General features: G+C 45.5%; 1 protein-coding gene across 1 annotated transcript; it reads right to left on the bottom strand.

Annotated features, from left to right (window-relative positions):
- Nucleotides 1-14,594: 14,594 nt before the first annotated feature.
- On the bottom strand, nucleotides 14,595-15,932 carry LOC121837033 (zinc finger MYM-type protein 1-like). Its single transcript, XM_042292321.1, has one exon. It carries the CDS (start codon nucleotides 15,930-15,932, stop codon nucleotides 14,595-14,597), a length of 1,338 nt encoding a protein of 445 aa, XP_042148255.1.
- Nucleotides 15,933-16,505: the final 573 nt, after the last annotated feature.

Below are 16,505 nucleotides of genomic sequence, written 5' to 3'. Positions count from 1 at the left end.
AAGTCATGCCACCATAGGTGTGAGGACAGTCTATTGTTTCAGGTATCTAGGCTGAAATCGGCGGGATACCCTGTGATGTTGATAGTGGGTGTGGCAGAGTTTCTCATAAAGGTGTTTAGGGGCTGACCCAGTCCTAAGATTCGACAAAAACCGACAACAAGACCGGTGGTGGTGCCTTATGTCCACGCCCTCTCTCATCAGGTCAAGCGAGTGGCGCACAAGTATAACGTGCCAGTGGTGTTTTCCGCACCCCAGAAGCTGTCACGACTGTGCTCTGCTGTTAACTGAGGGAGCACCAGTGATTTGCAATGTGATGTCAACCACCGCACTCCTTTTGTACCATGCGCACTAGGGGTTGTGTATCAGATCCCCTTCACATGTGGTCGAGTGTACATTGGACAAACGGGGAGGTGTGTGAACGTGAGGGCGAGAGAGAATTTCCTTTTCCGTTCCTCCCACGCTGGCCACTTAGCGGTACATTGCAGTAGGTGCGGCTGCGTACCTATATTCAATGACTTGACGATCTTGGCGCGTAAGGAAAGTAATACCGCCAGAGAGATTGAAGAGGCTTTTTTTTCATTTTATCAAAAGGGGAAGAGGAATGTGTGAGCGCACCGTTGGTGCACTTGGGGGATGATGAAGTCCTTTTTGTCAAGGAGAATGGCAGGCACGTGTGAGGGTGATGACGTAGTAGAAATCTTGTCAGCTGGGTTGTATTTTTGTTTCTTGATTGGTTCTTTCCTATGTTCCCTGTGTTTATTTTTCTGGTTCGCTTGAAAATTAAACTTTAGTTGATAGTCAGCGCATTGTCCGTGCAGTTCTTTCACTCGTCCCTTGTCAATTTCTTTGCGCTGTTGTCATGTTTGTAGAAGCTCCACTTTCAGCGCGAGCTTTCTGCCCTTGCTAAAGGCTCATTCACACTGCCCTATTTTCTTACGTTAAGTAACGTTACGTATAAGTCACCGAAACGGTCGTGTCTCGAATGTCGCGTGTCATGCTTTCTCCTTGAACTTCTCCTTGAGCGTGAACGCGGAGGTTTAAGCCAGCGAGCTCGCGCTCAAGGCGGAGATTTTAGACTCAGCTTAAACGGAGTGTAGCCCACTCGGCCATCCACCCCCCATGAAGTAGTGTTAGGTGTGATCTAGGGGGGGGGGGGGGAGGGGGGGGGGAAACGAAGCAAGTGTTTATTTGTCTGTGCGGTGCTCCCCAGGGGGTCCCTATCGTTTCATGCATCACAACACGTTTCGTGGACAGTTTTTCGCGGACACAGATACGCTTCATTAAAAACATTTCGTCAACATATTTGTTTTATTAAGCCGCTGAAAGCTAGCGCGTTATTCACTGAGGCAGTCTCCTCTCTCCGCAAGTAAACCAGGCGAGACGCAAAAAAGCTTGTTACTGTTCGACGAAACGTCGCAAGGTTGTCGATGAAACGAACTGACGATGAAACGTTGCATGTCGACGAAACAATCTGTTGATGGAACGCCATTCGACGAACTCATTGCCACCACGACACCACCTCGTCATTCCCGTCTTGACCTCATATAAAGCACTTCTCATCCTGCACGAACTGCCACTGAATAGGACTTTTTTGTCATGAGTCTTTGTGCACGCATCAACCATTCCTTCCCTCAAGTTCTGCAATCGTATACCAGCTGCAGTATTTTATAAACTAGAAAGCAAAGTAACAAGAAACACTACTACGTACGACGACATCTACAGTCCATGAATTCTGGCGAAGGGAGCCAGGAGCCACAACTACAACACCCACAAACTGTTAAGTGCTCTGTGATGTAAAGTATTGCTGTTATATATATATATATATATATATATATATATATATATGCAAAACTTGGAAGCATAAAACAGCGAGGACGAGGACGGGAAAAGGACGGCTTTCATTTAGCAACATAGAACGGCACAACAATAACCCCCCCCCCCCCTCCAAAGGTTTTAATGTTTTCAAAGAGGGAAAGAAGATCGTTGTTATAAAGAAAAAGGAAATTTACTGTAAATATAGAAGTTTAAAAAGCACTGGCGTCACGACGAGGTATCTCTAATCTAGTTATCTCTGATTACTTAGAATTCGACCTTTGTCATTGTCAATGATAATGAAGGTGCAGAAATATTGTTGTTTACAGTCCCAAAGGGAAATGTGCTATAAGTATAAAAGTTTAGAAAGCTCTAGCGTCACGACGAGGTGATCAGCAATCTAGTCATCTCTGGTGTTAGGAATTCGACCTCTGTCTTTGTCAATGATAATGAAGGTGCAGAAATGTTGTTGTTTACAGTCCCCATGGCAAATTATTCAATGATTTCTCTCCCAAATCGGTTGCCGTGCCCGCCGGCGCCCAGTATTCCATTATCAGAGAAATAAGGAGTACAGTCATCGCACGTGCGGCTGTGAACGACAATTGGGTGGTGCGACTCATTTGAAGCCTTTGATGCTTCCAAGTTGTGTTCTCTGAGTCGACGGTTGACGCATCTCCCAGTTTGTCCAATGTACTGACTGCCACAGCGTAGTGGAATTGAATAAAACTTTCTTTCTTGTAGAGTTACCAACTCTTCAATGAAGGAAGTCGGGACGGGGGAGGTTGGGGATGCAGCGCTAGGGAGGCGAAGGGACGTAAACAAGGGTGTATTCAAATGATGATGATAACTGGCGCGCGCTGCGATTTCCGGCTCGCCATTGCTCTTGCATGCTAAAGTGGCTAAAGCCTCTCAGCCAACGCTAGACCCCGCAGCATTGCTTCGTGCGATTCGTGCGAAACTCGTGTTTCGCAGCGTGGGACGGATTGTTGGGCTTACGTTGGATCACATATAAAATTTTTAACTGGGCCGTCTGGACCACATCCGCGACATATAACTGTCCCGACAGAGGCGATGTGGGACTCAGTACAGTTAATGAAAAGTCGGCACAGTCCCGCCAAATCCGGGACAGTTGGTAACCCTACTTTCTTGGCATTCTACGAACTTTTTGGCATGCTTTACATTGCACCCTCTGGGACTGTCGCTGCATGCGACAGGAAAAAAGAACACTCGTGTCGAACTTGGACGCGATAGATCTTAAACGGTGTGCAGAGTGGTGCGTGTAGGGAATCACAGGGAAACGACGTTTTCTTTTGGAAACAGCTTGCGGAAGTTATGGTTTGAGAGTGAACCTTTCAAGGGTGGAACGAAGTAGGTCAGCAGGAAAGCCTGATTTTTCCAACCTCTGTTGGTGCAACTTGAGGTATACTTTCAGAGAAATGCGTGCACAACTTGGAGAATGAGGACTTGAAAAGCGACCTTACTGCCACGCTTAACTGACTTGGAGTGAGCACTGGTGAAAGGGAGAACTCGCTTCTCCGACCTCTGCTGGAAGGTACAACAAGGACGTGAGGAATGAGGATGTAATCGTAAATCCAGGATTTGTAATCCTTCTGTTGTAGGATTTTCCCGGGTAAAAGTTAGTCCCGCCGCACAGTCTTTGAAAACTTCAAGGATGCTGTCAGCGGACGCAGCGTCTAGATAAATGACCAAGTAATCATCAACGTACAGGTCCCATCAAAGTAAAACGGAGCGCCGGATCGGGCGACCGAACTGCATCGCCGCGCTATCTAGCAGCGCCGGCTGGAACTGATAGGCTACATCTGCGCATGCGAACGTGTTTTTCGCTGGGGCCTCCGTTTTCTTCTTCCCACCCGCACGTTATCGGTGGTTCGAGCGGCGCAACGCTCTTCCTAAAATCGACCCCTGATAAGGAACGGTGCTCATCGACAACACTCGCCCCTCTCGCCGACTGGCCTTCAGTGTTACCTCCCCGTATGAGCCCGAGCCCGTTTGGCAGCTCGAGACGCCGATAATAGGGGGATCAAACAAGAAAGACGGAGGACACCGCGAACGGCACGCGCGCATGCGCAGACGGCACATATCAGTTGCAGCCGGGGCTGCTAGATAGCGCGGCGATGCAGTTCGGTCGCCGCTCCGGCGCTCCGTTTTACTTTGACGGGACCTGTACCTAAACACTAGGCAACCTTGGAAGAACTTGTCGAACTGATCGTTGATAGCCCTGTCAACAAAATGAAGAAATATTTCACTAAGGACAGGTGCAAGGCAAGAGCCTATAAACTCGCTTCTTTTGTCTGTATATATTTCTTTCGTATTCTACTAAAGTGGACTCCAAGTAAATATTTATCAGGTCGATGAAGTCCTCAAACGGAACACCGGAGGAATTTCGAAAGTCGATAATTCCGTGTTCATGGATCGCAGTAGTCACATAATCTAAGATGAGTTTTGGTTTTAGGCTGTACTACATATCTTCAATGTCGAAAGACATAATTGAGTGCGGAATGGAACTAAAATGAAGCGAATTGAAGCGAGGAATTAATTCAAAGGAGTTTTGAAATCTGAAAGGCTCAGAGAGGATGATATTAGACAGATATTTTTGTAGATAACGATTCGGAGGTTTTTGCCAACAGCCAATTTCTGAAATTATACTCCTGAGGGGAACTCCATACCTGTGAGTGTTTGCAGTAAAGAACACAGACAAATAGTGTTTGGCAGGGCTACCAATGACGTTCTTAAGAGAGGTCAGGTTCAAAGAGGAACAAAGCTCCGTTGCCCTCGAGCGCAGTCTACCCGAAGGCCTAGTTTTTAAGGGCTCGAAATTCTTTGACAAGGCATCAAGAACCTTATCACCAAAAGCACTTTCCTCCAAGATTACAAAAACACACGTTTTGTTCGATTCAAGTAATTTTAGGTGGTCTTGGCGAAGTTCTTGCACAGCCGCACGTAGTGGAAGCCTGCTTGGCAGGGGGTGGATGGTGGCACACTGCCCGCACTGCCGAGACCAGAAAGTCTTGCCGTTGTTGTCAGGGATAGACGACGCGACTTGATGCACCGAGGCCAGCTGGTCCACCTTCAACAAAGGAACCGATCTAAAAATTTCCATTAAATCCAATTAGAATTCCAACTGATTTTAACTGGAACCAATTGGTTGTAGTGGGTTCGAACTAAAAGCACACTGGTCTATGGGTCTCACCAATTGAAATTATTTTTCCAGTTGGAACCTGAATGGGTTCCAAATGGTTCCCATTGGTTCCTGTTGGTTCCCATGGGCAGTGACCAATTGGTTGGTTGTCCAAAAGCCCAATTAGTAGCAATAAGAAAATTCCAGTTGGAACTTAATGGGAATTTTAAACTGGGAAGATCTGGAGCAAATTTTGGTCCCCTCGACAGCAGATGCATTGTGGCAGCGGAGAGTTGTTTCTTAGAAAGCACCACGGGAGGTTCAAACTTGGTGGTCTTCACCTGTAAACACGAGGTGTTGACTTCCTTGAGCAGTTTATTCCATGATGCTTGAAGAAGACGTACTCGGTAGCATGAAGCCCAGTTGTTGCAGCGGAACCCAAATGCCAGCTCTACACAGGGATGAGGCAAATTCTTGCGAAGGTAGAGGCCCAGCGAATGCAGTCGGAGGTGAAGTTGGGTCATCTTTGAAATGAAGATGGCAGCTTCCATCTTGATGATTACTTGATCATTTATCCAGACGCTGTGTCCGCTGACAGCATCCTTGAAGTTTTCAAAGACTGTGCGGTGGGACTAACTTTTACCCGGGAAAATCCTTCAGGGGAAGGATTACAATTCCTAAATTTGCGATTACATCCTCATTTCTCAGGTATTTGTTAGACCTTCCAGCAGAGGTCGGAGAAGCCAGTTCTCCCTTTCACCTGTGCTCACTCCAAGTCAGTTAAGCATTCCCAAGCGAAATCAGTCCACTTCCAGCTGGATTATGGAACTGGATATGGAGCAGTCCAGCTGGATTCCAGCTGGGTCCAGTTGGATTCCAGCTGGATTCCAGCTGGGTCCAGATGGATTCCAGCTGGGTCCAGCTGGATTCCAGCTGCAACCCAACTGGACTGCCTCATTTTCTGTTCCATAATCCAGCTGGAAGTGGACTGATTTTCGCCTGGGTGGCATAGTAAGGTCACTTTTCAAGTCTTCATTCTCCAAGTGCACGCATTTCTCCAAGTGCACGCATTTCTCCGAAAGTAGCCTCAAGTTGCAGCAGCAGAGGTTGGAAAAAGCAGGCTTTGCTGCTGACCTACTTTGTTCCACCCTTGAGAGGTTCATTTTCAAACCACAACCTCCGCGAGCTGTTTCCAAAAAGAAAGGTTGTTTCGCTGTGATTCCCTACACGCACAATTTTGTGCACCGTTTAATATCTATCGCGTCCAAGTTCGGCACGAGTGTTCTTTTTTCCTGTCGTTTGCGCCAAAACAGATCTGTAAAAAGGTTAATGGGAGCCACAGACCCAAAGGGTGCAATGCAAAGCATGCCAAAAAGTTCGTAGAATGCGAAAAAAGAAAGGTTTATTCAATTCCACTAAGCTGTGGCAGTCAGTACATTGGACAAACTGGGAGATGCGTCAACCATCGACTCAAAGAACACAACTTGGAAGCATCAAAGGCTTCAAATGAGTCGTATCAACCAATTGTCTTTCACAGCGCAAGGACACAGACAAGAACAAGAAGGTAGACAAACAAGGCGCTGACTTACAACTGAAGTCTATTCGTTCTAACAGCGAGTATAAATACTGTATTGTCACAACAAACAAACATGAATAAAGGGCTTGACCTGGATGCCACGTGCTCACTAGCCATCGCTATGCACTGTCACTGTTTGTCTAAATAGGAACGTTCCTTGCGCTGTTTTAATCTTTAATCATGAAATACCAACTAGCCCAAACTTCTACTTTAGTCTTTCACAGCCGACACGTGAGGATGACTGTACTCCTTATTTCTCTGATACTGGAATACTGGGCGCCGGCGGGCATGACAACAGATTTGGGAGAGAAATCATTGAATAATTTGCCATGGGGACTGTAAACAACAACATTTCTGTACCTTCATTATCATTGACAAAGAGAGAGGTCGAATTCCTAACACCAGAGATGACTAGATTACTGATCACCTCGTCGTGACGTTAGAGCTTTTTAAACTTTTATATTTATAGAACATTTTCCTTTGGGACTGTAAACAACAATATTTCTGCACCTTCATTATCATTGACAATGACAAAGGTCGAATTCTAAGTAATCAGAGATAACTAGATTAGTGATACCTCGTCGTGACGCCAGCGCTTTTAAACTTTTATATTTACAGTAAATTTCCTTTCCTTTGTAACAATTATCTCCTTTACCTCTTTGAGAACGTTAAAACCTCTGGGGGCGGTTTCATCGTTGTGCCATTCTATGTTGTTGCTAAGTGAAAGATTTCCTGTTCCCGTCCTCGTCCTCGCTGTTTTATACATTGAAGTTTTGTATCTAATAACCAACACGCTCGTTTTCAATTGTATATATATATATATGCTACAGCCAGTGATGATTGAGAAGAAAGTGTTGTACAAGACGGTCTTGAAAGCTACACGGTTGTAAAAATAAAAGATTAAAAAAAGAAAGAGTAAAAGAACGTCGTCAAAGGGTGACATGAAACTTTTCACAAGGGTGTATGTGGTGCACTGATGTACTCAAATTAAGTAAATTAAAATCGCTATAAAAATGAAAAAAAAAAAACTTTTTTTTTCTTTTACATTGTGAAGGGAAAGCAGAACTTAACAGTCGGGTTGACGGTGCTACTTATATATTGTACCAAACACGCTCGGATCTGCTGGATCTGAGCTTTGACGCTTTTGTACTACATGGTTTTATTTTTTGAGTAGCAGGGTCAATCGGGTGGTTCGCTTTTGTTTGCCTCCCGCACATAAAAAGAAAAGTTTGTGTTCTGCTTTTTTTGCTCCAAAATCTAGACTTAGAATGCTTAAGTATGATCAATGAACCACCTAAAAAAAAAACCTTTGTAAAAAGTTCCATGGCACTATGTTCACTGGTTTATTAATATCTTTTTACGCGTCAATAGCACACGAAAACAGCCTGTATAGAAATATGAGATGTTGAACAAACCAGTTCTGAACACTATGAAAGCAATAAAGACACTCCGAAGTTCCTCTCAACTCACAAATCTTTATCCCATATCTTTTGTCAATGCAGCACGATTGATTGCCTTGTATTACCCACGCCACGTTCCGAGGAGATTGAAAGGATGTCCATGCATAAATTTGCAACATTTCAAAAAAGTTGCGGAAGTCCTTTGGATGTTCTGAGGACGTTCTTAGAACCTTGTTAGGATTATGTGAACGTTGATTGAATGTTCTGGTAATGTTCTCTGTCGTCCTCAGAACGTTCTAAGAATGTCCTTTAGAAAACATTCCCCGAATGTAGGAATAAGTTCCTGCGCCACATTCTGAAACATTAATAGTGTAACGTTCCAAGAATGTTGCCTATGTTCTTTTGAACATTCCCGGAATGCTCTCTGAACGTTCTTGTGCTACGTGGGCTGGGGTTCTTAGTCTGCGTCACGCAGTAGAATGATGCATGACCGCACGCCGGTAAGGTGCTCATCCAGATCGGAAGGGGAAGGGGTGTGGATGGAGCCCAGGATCCCGGGGCTCTGCAGCACGAGCGTTTTTCCACGTTATCCAAGCTGCTGTGCATTGACACTTCCCACCACCGAGCTCCCTCCACCCTTGCAACTGAGTTCAACACTAGTGGCTAAGGAGCATTTATCGACAAGCTGAAGGAAAGCTGCCACGACAAAATTGTAGATCTAGAACTTGCTAAAAGTAAACAAAACAAAAATTTTCCAGCTTTTTTTATTCTGGTGAAGAAGGAAGACCACCGGAGCAGTATAATAGAAAGTAATGGCCGGCCGAAAGTCGGCAAGCCAGAGTGGAAAGGCTGCCGCCATCTATGAGCGACGGCGGCAACCAGATACGTAGCTTGCCGCTGTCGTTCATAGATGGCGGTAGGTGTCCAGATTTCGTTGTCTTCATTTTTATGCGGGAGACGATTCTAGAAAAACTAGCCCTTAAGAGAGGGCGCACCTCAGAGCCCCATAGAGAATACATGAGGTTTTTCACCAAATTAAAAAAATTCTCACATAATAACGGCTGCGCGGATCTTCTTGAAAATTTCGGCTTTAAAGACATTGAGTCATTATCGAGACACTAAACGCAACAGATGTTTCGTCATAAATTTAATTATATTCTTTAAAAAAATCATGAAAATGGTCAAAATCGGCTAATTCGGCACTCTTGCGTTCGGAGCGAATTTACAAAAGTATCTAAATTCAAACATAAGAAGAATTACGTTTAATGTCTTCTAAATTTATTACGGAATCGAATAATATTCAAATTATTCATGTAGGTCGATTTGTTCCGTAACTACAGCAAATATAAAGAACCAAGGTGTCGGTGCTTGTTTTCGTCGTTTTTAAGGTACCTCTCTCTCCCGTGCGGTGGCGCTCGCTGTCCACGAAATGCGAAATCGTCCGTTCGGAGATCGGCCGGATCGGCACTGTGCGAGGTGTTCTTCCGCGGCCGTGTTCCGCGCCCGTATCCTGTTTCATTCTGCACGCCGAGGCGTCAGTGTGCGTGTCTTGCTTTCCTGGTTCTCGCTGGGTAGGTCTCCGTGTTTTCGCAAGTGGCAAATTCACCTTGGAGCTATGGGTCGAAGACAACCGTCCTGTGGCAAGCGGACCGCGAGGTGTTCCACAACCTCGCGGTCCGTCAACGCGTTGTGCTTGTTTCTACTTTTTTTTTTCTTTTAAAAACGGGCTTTTTTTTTTTTTGACGCAAAGTTTTATTTTATTGTTATCCTTCACACAAACGTCCTTCGGCCTTGGGGTCGTGGAAATTGGGGATGAAGCGTGCACAGAGTAGATCGTTGTTTGCCTCCTTTTTATTTTTCACGGACGTCCTGTGACCTCCGTACGGTTCGTGGTCACCACAATCTAACGCGGGGAAAAACGGGTCGCCTGCTCTGTAGTCAGGGTATTCCTAGGGGAGGGTGATAACTCGCTGTTCTTCTCGAAATTCACATATCCCCCAAAAAGGTGACATGGGTAATGATTACGGTATGTTTTTTTCCGGTGTTTATTTTTGAGCGAAAATCGGTGCATGTTTTTCGGTGCTTATTTTTTAATCACCAGTGTATTATGGGTTGAACGTCTTGTGATGACGCTAAAAAGCGTTGATAACCAAAGAAAAATGCGATTGGACAAGAACATTTCAAATTTCCAATTCTATTCACATATCCATTACGCTCTTCTCGTGGGAGCATCTATCCTGACGAAAAATGCCAAAGTCATTGAGCTGTGAACGCATACTCAGTGTACAATCTTTCGGCCTAGAGAGGTATTGCGCACGCTCGAACGCGCTTCACAGCCCAGTAGACGAAGTTGGTGGCACCCAGAAGGCGAGTTCTTGAATGGTCTGTAGTAGGCAAAAGAAACAAATAACAATCAACGCATATCAGCTCTTCAAGCGAAGAAGCGCGTTTCTAAGGTCATGGTTCCGGACGGCACTAATGTTGTTGGCGTTGTCGTAAGATGACGTCAGTTCATACGAACTGACGTCATCTTACGTGATGACGTGACACAAACACGTCATCTTACATGATCTCGTTACACGAAATGACGTCATCTTACGTGATCACGCTGCACGAAATGACGCCATCTTACGTGACCACGTAACACGTCATCTTGTAAGTCAACCTCTCCACACAGCAGCGCTTTCCGGGCCCGTGCAGTGCTGTAGTCGAAAGCAAGCTCCCTATGGCAAGCGAAAGCTTCTGAAGTCTCACATTGAGAATACTCGCTAGCGACCGTCTGTGGAAGCTTCGCACGTTGAGGTTTTTGTCGAGATCGAGCCATCGTGTTCCATTAACTATAGTTGAAGTTATCGTTCAATAAAGCCCTAAAAAATATGAATGTAGTTGGTGTAGACATCAAGATCTAATCAAAAATGCGGTTTGACGTCAATTAACGTGCATATACAAGTGTAGAAAAAAATGAGTTATTTGTGCATAGATGTTTAAAAAAGTGTTTATTATTCGACATAGGACTTTGGGAGAAGGATGTGTTCAGATTTTTCTTCATGAGCGCAAATATACCTGACGCAATAAATAGTGACGATTTCATCGTCCCAGTGGTGAGCAGGTGATTTCTTGCTCGAAACAATGATGCCATTTCATAAACCAAGTTCTGTGACATATGCTTTTCCAATGTCTGGTCACTATTTTGTAAACCTTTCAGTCCAAACGAGTATACTTCTGTTTGTTTTTGTTAGCTTAGGAGGGGGTCACAGAGCCTATCTCTTTGTCTTCCTCTAGGACAGACGTACAGAGTTATACCGCAACACGCATCTGTGGAACACACAGAGCTATCGCTCTCCTGTTGGCGGTACAGTAGCAGACGACACAACGCAGCTCCGTAGTCTATCGAGGGCACGGCTAGCCGCGGCCCGTAGCGCGACCGTTCAGACTTGGGAAATGGTTTTGAAGAACCGAGAAATGGTATCTTGTGTACAATAATCACATGTCGTTAGTATACTAGTATTCTACTTGCTAAGCCAAATAAATATTTGCAGCTTGTGAGAATATGTTTGCGTGACGATTTACCGTTCACACTCCTGACGGATGTTAGCGAGTCCTTCATGTTCGTGGCTCGCAGTTATCGCTACCCCCTCGGAGTGACTTCACCATATATATTTTTTTCTTGCTTGCAGGACATCATAAAAATCACAAACACGCGAGAAAAAAAAAATCTTATGAGTACGCGTGATTTTGAGCTTCGCAGCTCTAAAGATGCCCGGTAAATGTCGTCCAGTCTGTTTTGTCTATACTCCGTTTCACCGTAATTTGGCAACCCTCAGTCGCGGAGCAAAGCACGTGACAGCTACTTTTACGAGCAGTACTATGGCACCTGCAGCGCGTCTCCGACTGGTGTGGTTAGCGTCTTATGCTGGCCATACATCAAAAGTTGTCCCGAAGTGCAACAAATGACGTCACAGAAGACGGAGTGTCACGCTGTTGCATCTCGCGATCCTGGCAATTCATCGTAGAAATGCTGGCGAAAACCACGAGGGAACACGAGTGTCGCTGTCGTCATGGCGTCCCAACGAAAAGCAATTATACAATTTCGACGTTTTTGTAATTCGGTAATTTAAATTACTGTATATAATTTTTAAGAAAGTAAAGACATCATAACCAAATAGGAACTTCCGTGCCAAAACATGCAGTGCGAAGTGAAGACAACTACTATCTTTTTTTTTTTTTTCTTGATGTCCACAAAAAAAAAAAAAAGGCTATGCAGCATCGATCCTACCGTTTTTTTGTTGTTTTTTTCGCACATTATGTGATGTCCTCTAACACGAAAGTACCGACGTAAAAGCGCTGTAGAGACGATATAAAAACAAAAATTTAAGGGAATCGAGCTTTGTAGTAAACGGAAAAAAATAAATAATTAACGACTTTTTACGGTAAACACTTCACCTCTAAGTAGAACTTCAAAAAAGTGACGGTTACGCGCTTTCATGCCCATTTCAACAAAGTTGGGAGAACGATGTATTGCATCTTGTGAATAGACGTGTGGAGCAGCATGTTTATCTTAGAGGCGTTGTGTGTAATCGCTGCGCAGTACCTGCCAAAAGAAGATATTATTTGGGCAGTCTCAACCGTTTCCGTTTGTGTGTGCTACGAATACAGCAACTCTTTTCGTAGAAGAAGTGATGAGGAAATGGCGTGCCCTTGATGATACGATTGTGATTATGAAATAAAATTTTTAATCAGCCAATAATTGCGACCTGTCCGGTCGCCTGGAACCCCGACAACAACTCTCGTTCTCTGGAAAGTTCATTCTAATATTTACACGTTTTGTGGAGTTCATCGAGCGAATAAGAATGTTCCAACGATGAGCTAAACCTACACGAGTTCCCCAATCCAACTCGGCGCTTTTGAATTTTAGCGCCGTAGATAGTTCTGCGAACAGAGTATACTTCTGTGCAAATATTCGTCTAACAGTTTTGCAACGTTGGAAAGCATCGGAATCAGCGACCCCGGAAGTGTATTTTACGTGGGGGGGCTGGCGGTCGAAATAAAAGGTGAAAGGGGGGGGGGGGGGGAGTAAAATCTAAAAAAAAGCACCCATTACCAAGATTTCACTGTTAATACAAGGTTAATTATCATTTCCTATACCGTATGCCCCTACATTAATTCAAAATTCTTGTCACGAAGCAATGAAATATTGACACGATCTGATCCAATAGTAGTAGCTGCACGGTGGCATCGATCTACGGTGTCGATGTAGAATGCACCGAAATCGGGCGCCTGCACGTGGAGAGCTCACATTTTCAACGAAGGTGCATTTTAATCCTGACCGGATTCCTCTGAAATTTCTCGGCGTAGCTTTGTTCTTGTGAAAAGTTGTGACATTCTTGAAAATTTCAAAAATGCGTCCGCCATATAGACCGAGTTTACCACCGGTGGACGCGGTCGTCAGCATTAAATTCCAATGAAACCGAGCTATGCCTAACATTCACAGACGCAGAGTTACGCCGAGAAATTTTGCAAGAATGCGTGCACGACTAAAATATACCTTCGATGAAAATATGAGCTCCGTCTCCGTGCAGACGCCGATCTTCCCGGTGCATTTTACATCGACACCGTAGAACAATACAATATATTGCGTTGAATAGCAGTGAAGCTTGCTAGTATTCGCATAGACGTGTTCCGCCATTAACCATGCCTCGCGTCCGTTCTATAAATTTAACGGCTTTCTGCAGCATCCTATTGAGTCGCAGAAGAGTTTTTCGTCATTCTTTTGTCTCGCAGTTTTGATAATTTACTTACCATCATTGGTAAATATATTAATTCCTATATAACGTATATTAGAATGCAGTAGTAACCTTTTTACAGAAATTGAAGAAATACTACGTTGCCAAAAAAAGCGGGGTTTATTTAGTCGCCCATATTTACTTGGAGCAAGAACCAGTGCACACGATCTTTTTGAAAATAGTTCATGACGCAAGTTGCGCAATCACGCCGAAAGTAGCCGACCGCTCAGCGGTTCTGGAGACGAATTCTCCCATCACAGCGTTCAAGTCAAGCTGCCTGGTCTCCTCCTTATGGACATGAAGCAGAAGCAGCTGGCCGAGACGTTTCTGAGTCATCCGATTTCGCAGGCACGTTTGGACTCTCTTCAGGGCACTGAAAGAGCGTTCTCCTGTAGCCGCCGACGCAGGCACGGTCAATAAAGTTCTACCAGGGCTGCTACCTGGTCAAGGAGGTTGCGCACCGTCTGAGAATTTTCATTTAGGGCTTGTACCACATCTTCAACTTTTTTCATTGGTGCAGCTGGGATGGTCGGAAGGAGCATGAGCTGTGCACCAAGCCTTCCTAGCTCAAAGTCAGGGGCGTGAGAGCCGAGTTCGTCTCTCAGACGCTCCGCGCTGAAATGCTGTCCAGCTGCTGCGTGGATCAGAACGTTCTCAAGCGTCGCTAGTCTCTCCATGCCGAGCTGGTCAAACCTTCTGCTGATTTCGCTTGTGACGCAGTCGATCGCCGCAAAATACTCCTTTCTCAACCTTGTCTTCGCATCAAGAACTGCAGGTCTTGCTGGGGTGCTGGTTTGTTCGAATCGTGCCGGTGGTTTTGCAGGCCTCGGTGGTTTGGCAGACGGTTGTTTCAAGCCCAACTTCTCCGCCGCGTCCTTCGACTCCTACCAGATGCTTTCGACACTGACATCCGATCTTAGCTGTGTTAAGGTCTGTGTAAGGATCTTCGCAGCTTGTCTGGCCCCAGTGGCGCTGTAATGAACGCTTTGCAGTCTCCTTATGAGTTCTTCACATGGCCCGAAAACTGCGATCGCCACGTTTGATCCAAAGACTGTTTCTAGCTTACCCAGAATCTTCTCATATCCTCTCATAGCCGCTTTGCGGTCATCTCGAACTGAACCTGGAGTTTGGAGGATTTCCCAAAGTGTTGCTCGAACTCGTTCGTAATTTTCGAGGAATCTTTGCACAGATTTCCCCCGAACCACCCATCGTGTCGGACACAAAGAAAGCAGGGTGGCTGGCGGTGGACCACGATCCGAATTTTCCCCCACGGAAGGAAGAACGATGTTGCTGTAAGCACTTTTCCTCTTTGCTGAATCCAGGATGATATTTGAAACGTCTTTCACAGTTGTTAGGGCATCGGCAACCAATTCATTGCCACGGCCGACTTCTTGTAGGGCCAGATCGAGGGAGTGGTTGCTGCAATGAATGTACACTGACTTTGGCTGGACATCAGCAATCCTTTTTTGCACTCCAGAAAATCGACCTGACATGTTTGCAGCTCCATCAAAGCACATTCCTCGCAGTTTGTCAAAGCTAAAGCCCAGACGTACAATCATGTCTTTCACGGCACTGAAAAGTGTTTCTGACTTTGTGTCGGGTGGATTGTATACGCCGATGAAATCTCCGTGCACTTTCATTGACCCTCTTTCCACCCAACGCAAACATAGCGTGAACTGCTCGTCTCCCGTCACGTCGGTCGTTCCATCAGCAATGATTCCGAAAAAGAGACTCGCCTTTATCGCAGTGCTGAGGTCATGCTGGAGCATTTGCGCCATGATTTCAATCATCTCATTTTGGATTTCCCCACTTAGCCATTTGTCTCTTCGAGTCAGCCACTTCCTTAGCGCAGGTATATTGTCTGATCGTTCTTCCAGGAGCTCGATCAAGTTACCTTCTTGTTTGGCGCGCCCTTGCAAAGCCTGGCCAGTGGTGCAAAGGTATCGCACCGAACTGATGATCACGCGCAGCGCAGCTCGTGCTTCCTCTTGCTGCCTGCTTGCGTGCTTGGTGAGGAGTCCAATAACGACCAAGCCTTTCTTTTTCGTCTCGAGATACGCAACGGATTCGACCTGGTAGCGACTTTTTTCGTGGCCGCGGAATCTTTCGAGCGCCTTCCTCCAGTTTGAAAATCCAGTTTTTATGAAACTGGGTCCAATGACTGCAGAGTCGTCTCCCTTCTCTCTAAATGCCTGGATGCATTTCTGGCAAACAACAAACATCGCGGTCTTCGTTGTATTGAAGCCAGGAAAACCTTTCGAACCACGAGTATTGGCATGATCTGTCGGTGTTGTTCTTCGGGAATTCGTAGTTCTTCGCTGGGTGGAATCCAGGCAGAGGCTGGTGGCCCGCTTCACCTTTGTTGTGGCAATCCGCTCCGCAATGAGGAGACAATCCGACCGTGCTTCCACCATCATCGAGCGCTGAAGAAGTTAGAAGAAAAACAAAAGAATTGTAAGTTGAATACGTAGACTATTAAAAAAAATTGTAAGCAGTGCTACTGTGCAGGCGAGCTGGTAAGTAATGCACTTCTTGTAGACGCTGAGATGGGGACCATATTTTGAGACTGTTGTTTTCGTCCGCTTTTTATTGCTTCCCATCTCAGGGTCTACAAGATGTCGAAAACAAATAGCCAAAATTTTACAGCATCACTGTGTGGGCGATACTGCGCTTTGCACCAGCGCGCCTGGGGAAAGCATCACCGCTTCGCCCAGCATGCTGGTGTTAAGCTGCGCCACTTTAAACCGGGGCATTGCGACGGAGCAGCTTGGCTTTCTCGGGGCTCAGAAATTCGG

This window comes from Ixodes scapularis, unplaced genomic scaffold (genome assembly GCF_016920785.2).
Source record: "Ixodes scapularis isolate PalLabHiFi unplaced genomic scaffold, ASM1692078v2 PGA_scaffold0__279_contigs__length_252992795, whole genome shotgun sequence".
Taxonomy (NCBI): domain Eukaryota; kingdom Metazoa; phylum Arthropoda; class Arachnida; order Ixodida; family Ixodidae; genus Ixodes; species Ixodes scapularis.
The sequence above is the reverse complement of the archived record's forward strand: the minus strand, read 5'-3'. Positions and strand labels throughout refer to the sequence as shown.